This window comes from Cyclopterus lumpus, chromosome 1 (assembly GCF_009769545.1).
Source record: "Cyclopterus lumpus isolate fCycLum1 chromosome 1, fCycLum1.pri, whole genome shotgun sequence".
Lineage (NCBI taxonomy): Eukaryota > Metazoa > Chordata > Actinopteri > Perciformes > Cyclopteridae > Cyclopterus > Cyclopterus lumpus.
The window spans coordinates 15027785-15046464 of NC_046966.1; the positions used below are offsets into that span (position 1 = coordinate 15027785).

Sequence of the window (18680 nt, forward strand, 5' to 3'; positions counted from 1 at the left end):
TGCCCTTATATTTCTGTGTAATTTGAATTCACAACACATACTTTATTTTCCCTCATGTTCAATCAACTACCAAGCAATTGTGCAGACTGCTGTATAAATGTAATTACTAGATTGAATATAGTTCTAGCTGTGATGTTATTAAAACTCTTGAGCACCCAGCAGAAGAAACCTTAGCACAGCTTTGAAATATTGTGTTTAATTTTATGTTGAAATAAATCTTGGATTTATATCTATTCCCAGTTCATTTGTTGATGAGAGAAAATGCCCTGAAGCTAATAAATAATAAGCATTCCTGCTTGCCCTTTCCTTCTACAACTCTGTAAGTATTTGAATATCCTCATCAAATTGAAATAAATAGATGTTTTCTTGTTATCAAAAAAAGCAAAAATAGCTTTTCTGCTCATTCTTATGAAACTGCTTGTACAAGTAAAAATAAATTGCAGTTTAATAGCATGAATAACATTTGCAAATGTATTCCAACCCTTTCTGTGAATAAATAATGTGGAGCTTTTACTTAACTATTAGCTGATAAACAAACTAAATATAATTCGGTGGTTGGGAAGCAGAGGGGAAACTTTGCTTTCCCTCCAGGTCTAAAGTTGATGCTCACTTCGGGGCTAATCCCCTTCACTTCCCCAAGCAGTTAAGAAGCAAGACAAAGGAACTTTACCTGGGGCTTGAGGAGCTGCAGTGTTTATTTATTTACCAACTAAAACATTTACTACAGCCACGAGGTAGTTCGGCAGCTGCTCTGTTGCGGAGCGCAAGAGACTGCAACGGGTGGTGAAGATCGCCCAGCGCATCACAGGTACTCCACTCACAAGCATTGAGGAGGTCCAGAAGAAACGTTGCCTGCATCAAGCCCGCAGCATCCTGAAGGACTCTTCTCACCCTGCTCACAGACTGTTCTCCCTCCTGCCCTCAGGCAGGCACTTCAGGAGCTTGCGGTCAAGGACAGCCGTCTTAGGAACAGCTTTTCCCCCAGAGCTGTTACCCTTCTGAACTCTACACCACTCTATCATGCACTTCAGTCACTTTGATACTTTCATACAATCTGTTTGCACTCAAGTAAATATGCACTGAATATTTGCATAGTTGCCATTTATAGTAGTCTCCGTTTATATTCTGCACTATTTAATGTTAATTTCAGTTTATTTTGTATAGCCCAATATCACAAATTACAAATTTGCCTCAGAGGGCTTTACAATCTCTACACATACGACATCCCTGTCCCAGGACCTCACATCAGATCAGGAACAACTCCCTAAAAATAACCTTTGACAGGGAAAAAAGGGAAGAAACCTTCAGGAGAGCAACAGAGGAGGATCCCTCTCCCCGGATGGACAGATTTCATCTGTATTGTATTTTTTTTAATCTGTATTTATTGTTATACTCTCTGTTACACTTCTGGTTGGATGCCAAACTGCATTTCGTTGCTCTGTACTAGTACATGTGCAATGACAATAAAGTTGAATCTAATCTAATCTAGTTAGTGTTCTTCATTTGCTTGTGTTTTGACTCTTTGCACAGGTTTTCCTAATTTGAGCTCTCGGGGCACTGTAAACTATAAAGTCAGTCAGGTTCAGGTTTGAAGGAATAGGGAAATAAACTTTCTTGCAGAGTTCGTTCAGAAGATTCATCTCACTCTATTAAGTATAAAGTTGGAGCTAGGAGGCAATTAAAGTAGCTTAGCATAACGACTGGAATCGGGCTAAAAGCTAACGTCTATCCAAAGTAAAAAAAGTTCACTACTTAAATGTGTCCTGTGGAGTTTTCTTGTGAACAAAAAAATGTTAATTAGTAGTTAACAACATGTGCACTTAGGCGTTGTGGTTGGTGTCCATATTAAAACTTGGACAAAGCAAGAGCATTTCTTTGCTAAGCTAAGCTAATCCTGGCTGCAACTCCATACTTAACAGCCATTCAAGGGACATCAATCTTCTCATTCAACTCTCTCCAAGAAATCAGATGAGCGTATTTTTCAAAATGTCCAACTGTTCCTTTAACCCAAACTTTAATTTCAAGCTAACAATTTTGGAAGCAGGGATTCACAATTATTCTGGATAATTGTTGTTCTCAAATGTTTTGGCTTGAATCCAATGTCTTTACAAGTTGTAAACCGAGTGGGAATAATTTGTTTAACACAGAGATTTCAATCAGGACAAACAGCTAAATGAATAAAATATATTTGTTCATTACAATTAAATATGTGATTATATAGTCTAGTCTTTGGCTCTTAGACTCTACTGGTAGATTTGTAATTGAGGGGTTTAGGCCCAAAGGAACAGCAAGAGAAATCCCTCTGTGGAGTCCAGAATGTAGTGGTGGTGGCTGATGAAATCACGTAGCTGATGAATCAGCTAAGACGGTGGGAGGACTGATGGGGTGGTGGAGGGGCACCATGAAACTCACGCTAGATTCATTACAGTAAACCGGGTAGAAAACAGGTGATAATCTGCATTAGAAACGACACTCTGTTAATGTTAATATGCACAGCGGACAACAATTGGAGTATACACTTTTGTGGAGGGAGATGTAGATCAGAGATGCAAAGAGATGAATAGTTATTTCCTAATGAAGAGTTTGTTGTTTGCCAAATTGTATTAAAGTGGCTTGAAATGTTTTATCAAGACAGGAACTCAATGTATAAATCCAGCAACATAAAAAAGTAAAACACAATACCTCAGTGACTCCTGTCATTTGTCAGGTGGAAGCAATTCAAATAATCAAGGACATGTAGTGTAGTACCATATTGCCCCACTAGAGAGCTGCGCTCACTAAATGTGGGGCTACTCGTGGTTCCTAGAGTCTTAAAAAGTAGGATGGGAGCCAGACCCTTCAGTTACCAAGCTCCTCTTTTATGGAACCAGCTTCCACTTACAGTCCGGGAGGCAGACACAGTCACCTCATTTAAGAGTATAGACTTTCCTCTTTAATAGTGCTTATAGTTAAGACTGAATCAGGTTTGTCCTGGTCCAGCCCCTAGATATGCTGCTATAGGCTGCTGGGGGATGTTTTAGGATACACTGAGCACCTATCTTCTCTTCTCTCTTTACTTATGGATGAATTTACATCTCTCCATTGCACCTTATAAACTCTGCTTCCTCCCCAGAGTCTTTGTGACTTCACGTCTCATAGGGTCCATTGGAACTGTCTGTGTCTGATGCCTGGTGAGCCGACCTCCTGCCTTGGCCCTGCTGATGCGCCCTGCCCCCTCCTCTCTACCTCCTTCTGTTTCATGGACTGTGGAGGTCCATTCATATATTCTGTCATATTCATTGAATGAGTTTATGTAACTGTAATGCTGTTCATTCTGTACACATGACATCTATTGCTTCTGTCCATCCGGGGAGAAGGATCCTCCTCTGTTGCTCTCCTGAAGGTTTCTTCCCTTTTTTCCTCGTGAAAGGGTTTTTTCTATTATTTGGGAGTTTCTCCTGATCCGATGTGAGGTCCTGGGACAGGGATGTCGTATGTGTACAGATTGTAAAGCCCTCTGAGGCAAATTCGTAATTTGTGATATTGGGCTATATAAAATAAACTGGACTGGCGGCCTGTCCAGGGTGTCCCCTGCCTTCGCCCTATGTCAGCTGGGATAGGCTCCAGCGCCCCCGCGACCCTAATGAGGATAAGCGGTATTGAAAATGGATGGATGGGATGAATTGAATTAAATTAAAAGATGCAGAAGCATCACTTTGACATAAGCCATTGGTGATCTGACAGTGTTAATACTATAGGAGCTAGCTCAAGGATGGATTACTGAATATGGTGTACTTTAAACACAGAACCTATACATATTTATCAGAATTTATCCACAGCCATGTTGCTACACATTCAATCTTAAATGAGAGCAATCGTCAGATGCATCTACAACAGCAGTAAATTGTAGCAGAGAATTATGAAGAGAATAAAGCAAGAACACACTATTATTATCTTACTTTCAATACTTAATGATCTGGTTTAAGAATATTCAAAACATTTAGCCAATTTAAGTGAGGACTGTAACACAATGCCTGACACATTGTTCTTTACAGCGGGTTACCTTCCTGTGTTTTCCCCCTCAGCACCAATGATCGAGCCCACTCAAGGTATCGGTTTGCAATACTTTATTTGTGCCGTGCGTGCTCTAGCAGTCTCTGCCTCTTGCTCTCCTCCTCTCTTGCCTCCATCCCTACTCCGCTTAATATAGAGAATACACAAAACACGTTATTTGATTTTTAAATATGCTGTTTCACAACAAAGGAAGGCTACACTGAAAAATGAGGACATATGCTGCCATGTGTTCACAGTTCTGAGCAATTTGTAAGCCAAGAAGAAAGCAATGCTTTTTAAAATAAATCCTTGCCTATTTGCATGTGAATGGGGTTATAAAAGCTCAAATGACTATTACCTCATTTCCATTGCATGGTTTGGCTCAACTCGACTCACTTCTGGTCTCAATTTAATTTCCCCCTGCAGACGGTACCCTGTCAATGGAGTCTTAGCTGACCGTCATAGCGCCGCCGCAAGAAACTGCATTCGAGAGGAATGTCTGTATAAGCCATTCCTTTTTTAAATCTGCGTCAAGTGAATAAAAAATTGCAATTGCTATTGACAGTAGTTTGGCTATTACAAATGGAGGATTGTCCCTTGTAGTGGTATCAATCAATTGGCTCAATCAGTGGTCTGCAGTGTTTAAATCCACCTTCTATATCACCTAAGCTCACTTTGAAATCCAAATACAGCGGTACCAAAAGAAGTACAAGGTACAATCCACATCTTTTGCTAATTGAAAACCGAAAAAGTCCAGTTTCAAACGAGTTGAGTTGTGCCGGTACCATGCAGTGGAAATGAGAAATGTGTGTGGAGGATGAATAAAATAAGATAAAGACACTGCTCTACTGTGTTTTAATGCAAATATCTGAGCAGGTCTGTATAATGTGATGTCTTTAAAACTAACAGAAGTATGTGATCAAATGTTAGGAATAATTTGCAATGTGTGAGTGTTTTGGCTCAGATTCACCAGCTGCCTCCCTGATTAAATGTTAAATCGTTCATCAACAGCTTCCCCCTCCAAAGTAAATAAAGACAAAAAATACCTCATCACATACACATGTTGCAGCTAAGTTGGTTATCTTTACCTCGAGGGTGATTGTGCCTTTGCAGTGAGAGATCTGAAGGTTTGAAATAGCTTGCATGATGCTGTTATTGGATCAATAAAGTCCTCTCTAGGTGACACTAAAAAATGAATGCGAAAAACACACAATAAGCCTTCCATAGCTATACTATATTAAATAAATATCAGTTTTGTGATTTGTGACAACACTGTGGCAAAGGTTTGGTTAGATTCAGACACTAAACAACTTGGTTAGGTTTGGGGAAACATAATGCTCTATCGAGGGAAGATACACATTGCTGTTTGGATAAAAATAAGGGACAAGAATAAGGGACCTTTATTACCATGGTTACAATGACAAGCACCTACTCAAGGATAGGGAATGACCCTGGTCATTACATTACATTTAGCTGATGCTTTTATCCAAAGCGACTTACAATCATACACCGTAGACACAGCTACAGGGAACAATTCAGGGTTAAGTGTCTTGCTCAGGGACACATCGACTAGGGCGGGGATTGAACCACCAACCCCGACTGAAAGACGGACCTGCTAACCACTGACCAGTCGCCCTAGTTTCACACAGAACACATTGCTGACAGTCAGTTGGATCAACGTTTTAAATGTCTTCACTTTGTAACCTTGTAAAAGATGCAATAATCAGTATTTGTGTGTATCACATAAATAAACAGTAACCAATGTGAAAGGATAGACTAATAGTAATGAACCCACAGATAACTACAGGTTTTGGTTTACTCTCTTGCTCGCGTTTTCAGCTGCAGCAGGCAACCGTTTTAAGCTCTGACAAACCCACTGTACAGTACTTGGTCAGCATAAACAACTTTATCTGAACACCTTCACCATCCAAACAGCCTTTTGAAAAACGTATAATATTCTTCAAAGATGAAATGTCCTCCTCACTCACAATGTTAGATTTGTCCTCACAAACACAGACAAGCATTAGCCTGAGGCAAGTTTCCCGCAGTTCTTTTACAGGACCAGCTTTTGTACAGTCTCTCGCTACACAAAGAGTGAGGTCGAGCTAATGGAGGAGACTCTTCACGGCTGTGCACACCACAAAAGCAAAGAAAGCAGCAATGTATTGTACAATATCTTATCATAGCGAATCCAGATGTCCAACTATTAAAATTCACATTTAGTTACTGATATGCTGAAGGGGAGAAAAAACAGCCTGCTACCTGTTGAGCAGCACAAGCAGTATTTTTTGCTCAATTCATAAGTCCTAACATGCACTGAGAAAGCCAAGCAGGTTGTCACTTGCTTGATATCTGACAGAACTGAGTGGGCGGACACACGTCTGGACCCAGGCAAGGTTGTCACAGCAATGTGAATTTGAAATGTTTGTCTGCATTTGCACCAAAAACCGAGACAAATTTCAAAAACCCGGTTGGCAATAAACCCGACAGATTCAATGTGGAAGGATGACTGAGTGATGACAATCTGCTTCAAGCAAAGTAATTTAGTGATTTGTAATAAACACATTTTGCTGCCTATCTCTCTGACTGAGCATAACATTGTGGCCACTTTCCATTTACAGGGAGAATGAAATGTTCTCATAAAGTTTTGTGAGTCAGTCGGTTTCCAGCAGAAAAGTGTCATAGCAACCCGTCTATCTGAGAAAAGCCTGCACTCCGACCACAACTTTATATATTTAAATAGAGAACAATTCCAGCCCAGTCAGATCTTCAGTGGGCCATTAAAGTCTAGTGGTGGGAAGTAACTAAGAATATTGACTCATATACTGTACTTATTTAAAAATGTCAAATATGTGTACTTCTAATGTTACTTTTTACTGCTACTTTTTGATATTAATTAAATTACCAAGCAGTATAGACAAGTACAGCTATTTTTATAATCATAGTAATTAGTCTACTTATTTTAGGAATATTTATTTTGAATAGCTTTGTTGTTTGGACAAAACAAGCATGGAGAAAGTGTCAGTATGGTCTATGACTTTAATTTCTCACTGTTTTCAGTTTAATACTTACCCCCTATAGCTTTTTATGCATTGATAAAGCTACTTCATTAAAATTCAGTGCTGAAAACCTGCAGTCAGCGTTAGTTTCACATATTTACACAAGTTCAAGTAATGAATGGCAATATGATATGATGCTAAACTCTAAATCTTCTCTAAATCTTCTCTATAAAATATGCAAAAAATACTTTCATGTAACTGCTGTCCATTGTACTTACAAGAAGGTAAAAAAAACCATCTCTTTTTCATTCACGAGATGGTACCACATTGACACAGTCTTCTACCATCTCAAACAGGACGTGATGTGGGCCAGTACGCCGGGCAACCTCACCGGCCGTCTCCCCGCTGCTGCTGCGGAGCCCTGGCTTCAGGTGGCGTTGAGAGAGGAGGAGCTCCAACGTGTGAGGAGAGTCTGTTCTGAAGGGGGTGGTGTGGGAGGCGGCCAGGTGTAGTGGTGTGAGTCCACCGTTGGTCTGGGCGTTCAGTTCGGCTCCATGTTGCAGAAGAAAACTTGCCACAGTGACACGGCTCCAGCGGCAGGCGCTGTGAAGTGGCGTCCAGCCATCGATGGTGCGAGGGTTAACCTTTGACCCAGCGGCGATTAACGCTGAAACCACATCGACATGGCCGCTGTATGCTGCACGATGTAGTGGAGTGTATCCGTCCTCATCACAGCAGTGCACCAGCAAGGGATCAGCAGTTAATAACCTGTGGACTGTTGCAAGCTGAGAAAAACAAATGCAGAAATGCTGAAGGTCAGGAAACTACAAAATAGAAGTCTCATCTCTAATTGGAATAAGGACCTTTTACTTTGATTATTCTAACCCCCTTTCCAGCTTTTCATGTTGGTACATTTTACCTCATAAAAGATTCCAACTGAATTACATTTATTCCGGTCACACTTATCTTGTGTAAATACATACATTAGTATTTGTAGAGTATCATTTCTTACTTCATCTGTATGAAGACCACAGTGAACAATACTTCTGAAGCAGGACCATGCCAGCCAAGATGGATGCCTGAACATTTGTTCATAGCAGGGTCGATTGAAGCTTCATGCAATCTATAAAGTTTAAGTTACAGTAATAAACATTTATAAAAGAGTGTGAAAAATAGGGTAGACAAACATAACAACACTCGCTAAGGCAAAAAACTATGCAATTCTCCAGCCAAAAATATTTCCCAGAACTATGAAATTATGAAACCGTAATCGGGTAATCGTTGGGTTATTTTGGTGGGACAAGGATGACGAGTCTTTGTCAAAATGTCTCACTCGACAGACATAACGGGAATAATTACAGGACCTCCTTGAGGAAGAGGAAAATAACTCTAGTGTGTTGATAACGGTAACATGGCAATGGTATTAACTGATCAGATGTGAATTGTGATTAAATTAGGTTGGAGGGTTCATATTCTATTTCATGGCCGTAACACATGAGAGGTTTCAGGGTTTAGAAAATGCGTTTGCTCTTTGTCAACTGTTCCCTCCTGTGCCATGTATTGCCTCGTGATAAGCAAAGTCACGCAGTTCTTCAATTATTCAGCCTTTTCGGCATTTACTTACAAAGCAATGATGACCTGCCGTCAGGGGCAGCTGTTTACTCAGTGAAAAATAGTGTTTAGCGTTGTGGCTAGTACTAACAAAAGGTTTTAACTATTCAGATTGAATGGCACTTCATGACCTACTTTGAAAGTGGTGTTTTTAGATGTTTACAAAAATGGCATGATATTTTTATACATACATTTTATACAACCCAAGAATTTTAAAAAAATTGACAAGAAATTATAATAATAATAATAATTAGTAAGACAAAATGTTGCCAAGTGCAAAGATGTGATTTTGACTCCGTCTTAAATATCTGAACACTAGCTGAAAGAACACAATAGAGGGACATTAACTCAACCACAAAATACAAATGTGAAGATAAACTATGCAAATCAAAACCCCGCTAACAGCTACAGTCCAAACCACTTTGGGAAAATTGTGTTTTTTTACCACCTGACTCTTAATTGCCCTACAATAATTTTTCTATTCATGACATTTGACGGCGTCACATTGGGCTTTGAGATTTTGTGAGTTTTGTCACCCAGCACTACATCGAACTACGTTCTTTTATTCAAACCAGGACAACAAAGACAAGAAATGTGTGCTTTTTACTTGTGACTCATTGCTGAATGTCTTCTAACATAAATATTTCACTGCGTAAAGCCCATTTAATGGAGTAATGCTGGGTACTTTATTCTTAATTAACACAGCAGTCAGTCTCTCAAAAACACATTTAATACGCTCCAATTGTTTTTCATTAAACTTAATACACTGATACTATCAAATACCAGGCACACAAACAACATCCAATTTGTATAAATACTCACATGCAGTTTACACAAACTGTTTTTGCTCGTAACAGTTTTGAGAAAATCTCTTTGGGGTGAGGGCTGTAGTGGGGGAGATACTGTTGATCCTTGCGAGTGCTCACTCTTTCAATACAGCATCTTCACACAATATGTTGTGTCAAGACACACCATACATGTCCACACGTGTCCACCATCAGAGCTTTTGACACTATGTATTTTGAATGTGATTTTTCACACATTTACTTCACTGGATGAGCCTCAACAAACCGGAAAACAAGATTCTTCTGAAAATGTACATTAATGACAATTTGTATTGATGTTGGGCCCTGTAGTCTACTCAATTGTATTTCAAATGAAGAGTGAAATTGATTTGATGATGACATCTTTCTGAAGAACATACTCCTGCTTTGGGAAAGTACAATGGCAGTCGAGCTGTTATTTATATGATTGATAAGTACATATTTTTACCATCATGTTAACACAAGCGGCAAATCAATACAAACATCCATATTTCTCAAAGTAAAGTATTGAGAAAGTGTTGTTTTGAAATCAGAACTAGTATAAATATTCAAATGTAACCCAACCTTAGTTAATCTATATTCATAAACAAAAACTAGAAGGAGCTTTCTTCAATTGTATGTTTTTGATGGTCAGGAAGGAGCATAGAGTAAATACAAAACACACTGAATGACTAGTCAGTTATTACCCCTGGTCTACTTGTGGTCAAATATCACTGATGCTTTATTCTATCATTCCAATGTATTTTTTTTCTCCTAATGACCACATGTTAATGTTTTTTTATAATATTTTAATCAGTGCTTTTTAAATCATTTCAAATACCAATCCATTGAGTTCCGAGGGGACCCCAGTCAAAAGCACCAAATGACAGCCTATGCTGTTTTAATAGATACAAAAAGATAGAGAGATAACATGTTCGCCATGAGGGCTGCACAGTGGTGTAGTGGTGTAGTGTATTTCACTGTCACCTCAGAGCGAGAGCGTGAATGGTTGTCTGTCTCTATATGAGCCCTGCGATAAAGTGACGACCTGTCCAGGTGGACCCGGCCTTCGCCCAATGTCAGCTGGGATCGTCCCCAGCGTCCCCGTGACCCTGAACAGTTTGGATAATGGAATAGAATGGAATGTTTTCCATGGGTACTGATTCAAAGTATCATACACTGTGCTCTTTCTGTTATTCTTTTACACAATATTCAATTTAACTGTAACTTTTCAAAGATGATAATAATCAGTTTTTTATCTTCAGATGACATAATAAATAATATTTTGAGAATAAATAAGTTAACATTTTGCTATGATGATTGTTTCTTACAGTAGTTTAGGCTTTCAGTAGTTACAGTAGTTTATTCTGTTGGCAGTCCTTGTATGTCATACGTGGAATATGGCAACTAACTTCATAGACAGCAGTGTTTGCAATGTTTGTGTTTAGGAAAGTCTAGGAAGGAAAGATTCACACGCATACCGTTATGCCAGCACAGTTGGATTGCTTGATCTGTTTTTCGTGTTAAATAAAACTAAACAATTAAGACTTATTTTGTCATTTTACCGAGGATATTTTTTTCAGGAAACAAGTGGCTGCCAAAATCCCACAGCACGCCATATCAGACATCCACCTGCAGCTTAAGTTGACATTTGCCAGCAAAAACCTAACTGAACAGTTAACAGGCAGCTAGCAGATTAAAAACCTGCTGGTCTGTGCTGGCCACAAAAACACAGACACTGGTACAATTTAAAAGTAATTAATAAGAAAACGAGAAGGGCACTTGGAAAATGCAGACAATGGTGCACTCACATGCACCTAGTAATTCATTGCTTACATTTTAAATATACTACATTTTTTGTAATTAGTAAGTAAACTTATTTATGCTATTATTTTAATATATTGATGGTATTATTATTTTGGAATGTGTTAAAGGTTATTACTGTAAAAAAATGCAACAAAAGCAAATTTTTATATATATTTAGATTTCTTGCCATTTTAGTATATCTTATTCATGCTTGTATTTCAGTACATTATGTGTACATTTCTTTAGCTCTTTTTATTATTATTGTTGATTATGTGTATTAGAATTACAATCAAAATTGTATAAAGTACAACAATAGCTACATTATAAAATGTAATTGATGACCATTTCTGCTTACTTTATTGAAAGTATTACACTTATCATCTTAAGTAAGCTTTATTTACATGAACACAAAAGGATTTTCAACCTTCATATTATAGAATCATTTACAACATATTCTTGAATTTTCTTTTTTTGGAAATTATAATGATAATAATAATTACTATTAACACAATATTATTATATTTCTAATGTGTTAATAGTATACCAACAATGTAATTGTTGGTATGCTATTACCACAATATAAATATATTAATAATGTGATGTTTACATATTTGTAAGATACTCATAATGTATTTAAAATATACTTAAAACAAAAAATATATATAATTTAAGTGAACTATCGGCATGCATATTAGCACATAGTCATATACTTAAATTGTACTAAGTATACTTTAAGTTGTTCCAATTTAGCACAAATAAATATATTAAATACACATTTTGCTTAACTACTATTTAATCACAACTAAAATATATTAAGTACAAAATTAGTTGTTCCAAAATAGCACACTTTAAGTATACTTATGATTAGTAGGGCTAAGATTAAATATACTTAGGATATTTATTTTTCACCTGGGAGGTAAAGTATGAGTTCTGAGAATGGTGCCAAAACAAAATATCACTTACGCGTTGGTTTTCTGCCGCCCACAGAATGAGCACCTTTGGGTTGTCTTTGAGAGTTTCTTCTTTTTCACCATACCACTCCTCGCTGTGGTCCCCCTCCTCTTCTTCCACCTCTTCCTCCTCATCCTTGCTTCCAGTCCACAGGCTGCTAGCCCCTCTGGGGATTAGGTGTCCATGTGAATTTAGAAGCTCAAGCTGGTTGAAATCTTCTGGAAACTCCATCACTTACTGTTTTTGTCAGAGAATTCAAGACAGAAAGACAGAAAGAGACGCAGAGAAATCAGACAGCTGTACGGTCCTGACAAATGATGAATTAAAATCACAGGTGGAGATAGTATGAGATAATGTTGAAACTGAACAATTTAGCGCAACATTAAAGTTTAGTACTTGAGATGCCTTTGATTGAATTTCACAAACCCCTGCTGATCCATTTTGTGCCAATTAATGTATAGTCTTGTGATCATCAAACGCCTTTTAAACATTCATGTTGTCCCTCACAAACCCCCCAGTTGCCATTTGTTAACTTGATTCTGAATCTAATGTGAAAATAAAATCGTTATTACTGTTAAGTAAGTAAGGCTGTCCCTCAAGGTGACCAGCAGCTCTCATTATATTATATTTACATTAAAATCATGTATGATATAAATGCAGATAAATAATGTAAATATATTGGTTGCAGCCCTAGAATCTTGTTTACAAGACATGTATTTTCTATTTTGTTATGTACAAACAAATACTTGTAGTTTAGTGAATCACAAGACGTGCACGACGTTCACGTTACTATTCATACTGTATATGTTGCCAGTTTATACCAATGTGGGTCGGTTATACTAGAAACACCACTCAACATAATGCAATACAGTTCAACGGCACCACAAAATGAAGACTCTAAAATTACATCAGGTTAAATAAATAGTAAGTGCAATCCACACCTTTTTAAACAGTTTGAACTGTAGGGCTGTTGTAGCTTGAGCTAACCTATTGTTAACTGTGTAATGTTTACGTTACCTAACGTCAACTGTGTAGCTAACGTTTACGTTAACTAACGAGCGTGTGACGTCATTACGTGCTGCAGCCATCGTGAAGTCAGAGGAGTAGATTCATTTCAGTTAATATAGACGCCTTTAACGGCATTTACGTCAACGTCAAACACAGAACAGATGATGAATTGCAATGTGCTTGAAGACTGCAAGTGAAGCCAACTTCCCCTTTTACGTTGACGTTAGCTTACGTACAACGGTTTAACGTTAGTTGTGTTTGAAATCTACGTTGACGTTGAAACATTGAAACCTGTCATTGGAGTAACAATTATTATGTCAAAACCACAACAATTCCCACACACCAGGGATATTTAACTACTTAAGGGAATATAAGCTGATCATATTTAACTCAGACCTACTAGCTTTGTAGGTTCTTCCTTTTTCTTTTTCTTGTTCTTCTGCTTCTGCTTCTTTTTCTTCTTCGGTTGGCATCAAGCTTCATGGTGCACTACCGCCCCCTCTTGCTCTGGAATGTGAATCAGGCAATACAATAGCCCTCAGTGCGGGAAAAATGTACCTGAATCACATCCAAATTCCATATAAGAGACCTGGCTGCTGATCCATAAGCTACACCAGTGGTTCTCACATGAGGGAACGTGAAGGCCCTCCACGTGAGATTTAAAAAAGATATTTTAAATTAGCATCAATTCAAAACTCTTTTGAAAATAGTTATTTTAGAATTATTCAATTAAATATAAGTGTAAGTTCATAAACTGAATTGTACATAAATTCTATATTAAATCAGACATCTTTTTTTCAACCAAAAATGCTTTGCGCTGGTGAGGGGGTATACTTGGCTGAAGAAATATTTCCACAGGGGGTACATCCCGGAAAAAAGGTTGAGAACCATTGAGCTACACTGCCGTGATCAAACACACATCAAGGCCACATATTGTGTTCATCAAGGAGCAACTTGCTCCCCCATCCTCTACCAGTCAACCATCTCAACACATACTTGTCCATGTATATTCCTTCCTTTGGTACGACCTGGCTGATAACTTGCCAGCATTATTCTCTTCTCAAGGTCATATGATAACCTTTCTGTGATCATCCTTTCCATTCTGTTGCATACATGTGATGCCCGTGCAATTGGCCTATGGTTAGTGGGTTTATTTAGATGGATCTTTGCCAGGTTTTATTATCAGAATCACTATTCTTGGTAAACTTCCCCCTTCCACACTCTGATATAAAGGTGCAGCAGCTTCAAGAACGGTCTTTCCTTTCGATGCTTTAGCTCACAGATACCTGATCTTACCCTGGTGAGGCTGGTCCTGCACAGTATGGGTTCTTTTACTTTGTCTCTATGCTTTGTTCCTGTTTTTCAGCCAAATGACACTCCTCTCCTACGGTGCCAGTCTTCTTCTTCGTCTTTTCTGTTTGTTGGCAAATTGCAAACCATCTGCTGTGTTGGTGGGAGTGGCATTTTATTCTCTAAATATTGATTGGTCTTTAACAAGAATTTAAAAAAGAATAACATTTCATGAAACCTTTACATTTTTAATTTCACACTTGTGTCTCGTGTACAATGTCTTGTTCAAACCTTTTAAAACCTTGTCTCTCTTTATTGTCTGAATCCAATTCCTTCTGCCAGACGTTATATGGTTAATTTAGAATTGTGCCTCTCCCTTAAGCTACTTTTTATCATTTTGTTGTCATATACCTTAATGTGCCTGCCTGTTTATTACCTTTGACACGTAGCAGGGATTCAAACTGCACTTCTATACCCATATGATGGCTAAGCTATCATCCCTGATGGACACCTAACACCCCACGCAGGACACCCTGGCAGCTCTGCACAGCTCCTTCAGCCACCGGCTGATTCATCCCCGCTGTGTGAAGGAGATCACACACACAGGTCCTTCCTTCCTGCTGCTGTCAGGCTGCACAACAAACACTTCACTTCAACCTGCAATATAAATACTGTACACAATAGTTATATTTATTGTCTGTTATTGTATATATAATATTTAGTTACTGTAGATTCTGCACCGTTTTTTACTTTTTATTATTTATAGCTCTTGTTTTTGATTTGACCATGTCTCTTGTGTGCACTTTACCCCTTTGCTGCTGTAATCCGGTACATTTCCCCACTGTGGGACTAATAAAGGATTTTCTTATCTTATCTTATACTTTGTCATAGGAGCATGATGTGCACTTCTATCATCAGATCTTCTGACTGTTTCCCTTGATGACAAACTTTTTCTTCATCCTTTGCAAAGATCAGCCGCCTTCTGTTCTTCAAGTACATTACAAACGTAACTTTCTCAAGTGCCAATATGACGTTAATTGGATTGAAGTGACGACCTTTGTTCAACTTGATGACTGCTTTCAATTCATCATTTTGTTCTTTGTTATTGATTCCGCCTCTTTTGGAGTTCCAGCAGACTGGATGCCTGACGGCACATTGCTGCTTCTCACATGTCAGCAGCATTGTATTGTATTTTATCCTTTGTTCTTTTTACGTCTGCCTTATAAAACACTGCAATGCCCGTTTCGATAAGTGCTAGGAATAAGCTTTATTGTTATCAACCACACAATATCTGTTTTTAGCTTAAACCTTTGTTGCACAATATAAAACTTATAACAAGCAATCTAGTGTTAAATATTACAATTATACAGACAATTAGGATTTATTTACAAAATGTATATATTGTTGTCAAAACTATAATTAGCTCTTCGGTCCAGCAACAGCCACGTGTTTCCTGTCATGTCCTGGGTCTTGCCGCCGGTAAAGAGCAACTGCTACGTTTGGCCCCCAATTTTGCGGCAGACTCAATCTTAAGAGGGTTTAGTTGCCTACATTTGCATGATGTCGGCGACCATTGTGCGGCGATCCTTTTAAACGAGCCCATTATAATTCTTAGGTCTAATCTTATCGCAGAACCCAATTGGCTATATTCTTTTTTTCTTCTTTAAATGTGTATGTTTTTGCATTGTAGAACAAGTAACATATTACAACAAGCCATGTAAGTCCATACATGCATTCAAATACAAAGCATCTGTATCTGTTCACAGTGCAGATGGAGACTGGAGACACTGTTAAACCACTCAAACAACCAACAAGCAGAAAAGGAAGATAAAGGCTCAAGCTGAAATTGGACTGCATTAGTCCACATGTGCAACAAGTGCACTCAGTAATCATGAATCACCCTGGGTAGAAAAAATAAATCTCCACAACAACAACAACAACAGGTACACAATGTGTAGCTTTAGAAACTGTCATCTGTGTTTTGTCCTAATAACCCGTGTTTTCATCTCAGTATATCTACACATGCAAAACTGCCCTGACAGTCATTGATTTTCAATGGCTGTCAAATAAAAGAGCAATCATATAACCTGTGCAGTGCACATATGGGCCATCGTTCTTATTACTTGGATTTTGTTCATATTGTAGTCCAAGGTATAAAATGATTGCATAAACCATATACAGTACAATCCAGATGTTTTTACATCCATCATGCAACATAAGATGTACAAATCATACACAATGTTGTTTAATTCTAGCAGCATTCAATAAAAAAGTAAACGCTATTGCAATCGTCAAAATCAATTCAACATGAAGTTCAACCTCTGCATTTAACCCATTCTAAGTAACTTTGGGTTCAGTCTAACGCTCATGAGGACTTTGAGATGCAGACAGCAGGAGCCAGGTATCAAACTGCAGCCTTGTGATTATAAGATGACAGCATTAGTTACTGTGAGCCACATCTCGTGTCTCTGTTGGATGGGAGCATTATGATGAAGTAAGCATGTGTCTCTGTCTACTTAATATTGTTAAGAGTTAGACATGGTGCCTTCACTGTTTAGTGATCTGAAGTTTGGTAGTGCTTTTGCTATAGAAAAACATGACTATAACAACATCTAGGGATCTCTGTAACAATACAGAAGTTGATCCCTGTTATGGCTTAATTTTCATACCTCTTGAAGGATAATAAATATATTATGTGATGTAATATGTCATGTATCCTTCACGCTGTAAAATAACATGTTGCTTGTTGCAGGTATATCCATCGGCTTACAAGGATCAGTGTGTAGAATTAAGGCTGACATATTGGCATAAATTGAATATAATATTCATAACTACGTTTTCATTAGCGCATGGGAAAGAGAGGAGTGTGCAAGTGGGGAGGTGGTATTCAGTATGCTACCAAGTCTAACACAGTGTTCCACTTCTCTTTATTAAGAACATTTCAGCAAGGCTTGACCACAGCATAATTAAAATAGATTGTTTCTAGATTAGAGATGCACTAACCGACCAGTCTACTTACCGCTTACTTTTTTGCCGGTAAAAAACCTAAGTGTCACATAATGGTTTTACACCTCGCACACAGTGGAAAGTGGAGAGACAGGTCACAGCCGCCCACACACAAAATGCACGCCACACACCCATTAACATACCTTAAAGTAACTAGAAACAAGCATGAAAAGCAAATATTTTTCAAAGGTATATTCCCACACTGTGCTCATGGAGATGATATCAATCCCTGGTCATCATATATACATAGACTATGCTGACATAACATTTTCCTAAACAGGCAAAATATGCATTTGATTTGCCACAGATTTGTTGTTGCATTAAAGTAAAAAAATACAGAATTATCAATATGATTAGTGATTCCCATGTCCTCACACTTCCTTTGATTATCAATCATCACTTAAGCATGGATTGAGAATACCGATATGTGTGTGAATGGATATCACACTATTATACCAATTTATGTTGCTTTAATCATTTACACAGATTATTAATTTACATTGTTTGAAGGTGTCACTCAGACAGCGCTTAATTCATCAGTAATGAATTAGGGGCTCTTAAGTAATTCTATATAATACATTTTATTCTCCACATCATGTTAATGAGCAAGAACAGTTTTTTAGCACAGAAAATGTGCAGAACAATTTCCGACACTAAGTAGCAGGCAACCACATCTTTGACTTAGATAATCACTCTATAATACTTAGTAAAATATATGTAAGTAAAAGTGTGAATAGCCCTATTTCAAAAGATCATAGGATATCTACTTAAAAATGTATTTGAAATATTCTCTTTTTTCACTATTAACACTATTTGCACATCTACTCGTAGATATTATAGACTGCGGACTCGGTCACACATGCACCAAAATCCTTCCTCTCTTATTTATCCCACCCGCTCTACACAGACCCAGCGCCTCGTCACAGGGGGCCTCTGGAACTGCCAGTCAGCCAATCGCAAGGCGGACTTCATCTCTGGCTTCGCTATCAAGCAATCGCTGGACTTCCTGGCTCTCACTGAGACTTGGATCACACCAGACAACACATCAACCCCTGCTGCTCTCTCCTCGGCCTTCTCCTTCAGCCACACACCCAGACCCTCTGGTCGGGGTGGTGGCACAGGTCTACTCATCTCACCCAAATGGAGTTTTGCTCTATACCCGCTTCCATTTACC

At 38.2% G+C, this 18680-nt stretch overlaps 1 protein-coding gene across 3 annotated transcripts; it reads right to left on the minus strand.

Moving 5' to 3' along the window:
• Window positions 1-7053: 7053 nt before the first annotated feature.
• ankrd49 (ankyrin repeat domain 49) lies at window positions 7054-13696 on the minus strand. 3 transcript variants are annotated; one of them, XM_034539385.1, is made up of 3 exons: window positions 13611-13696; window positions 12215-12439; window positions 7054-7816 (listed from the first exon to the last, which is right to left on the minus strand). In XM_034539385.1, exons 2-3 carry the CDS (start codon window positions 12431-12433, stop codon window positions 7337-7339), a joined length of 699 nt encoding a protein of 232 aa, XP_034395276.1. In that variant the 5' UTR covers window positions 12434-12439; window positions 13611-13696; the 3' UTR covers window positions 7054-7336. The 3 variants fall into 3 exon arrangements, with proteins under 3 accessions (XP_034395276.1, XP_034395285.1, XP_034395293.1); XM_034539394.1 differs by having other exon boundaries at window positions 13607-13674; XM_034539402.1 differs by lacking the exon at window positions 13611-13696 and adding an exon at window positions 13144-13593.
• Between the last annotated feature and the right edge of the window lie 4984 nt (window positions 13697-18680).

Excerpts from the sequence above, each read along its gene's own strand:
- ankrd49 (XM_034539385.1), bottom strand. The coding sequence starts at position 12,433 with ATGGAGTTTCCAGAAGATTTCAACCAGCTTGAGCTTCTAAATTCACAT. Across the intron at positions 7,817-12,214 it reads GGGCGGCAGAAAACCAACGC|CTTGCAACAGTCCACAGGTT; the intron begins GTAAGTGATATT and ends TGTTTTTCTCAG.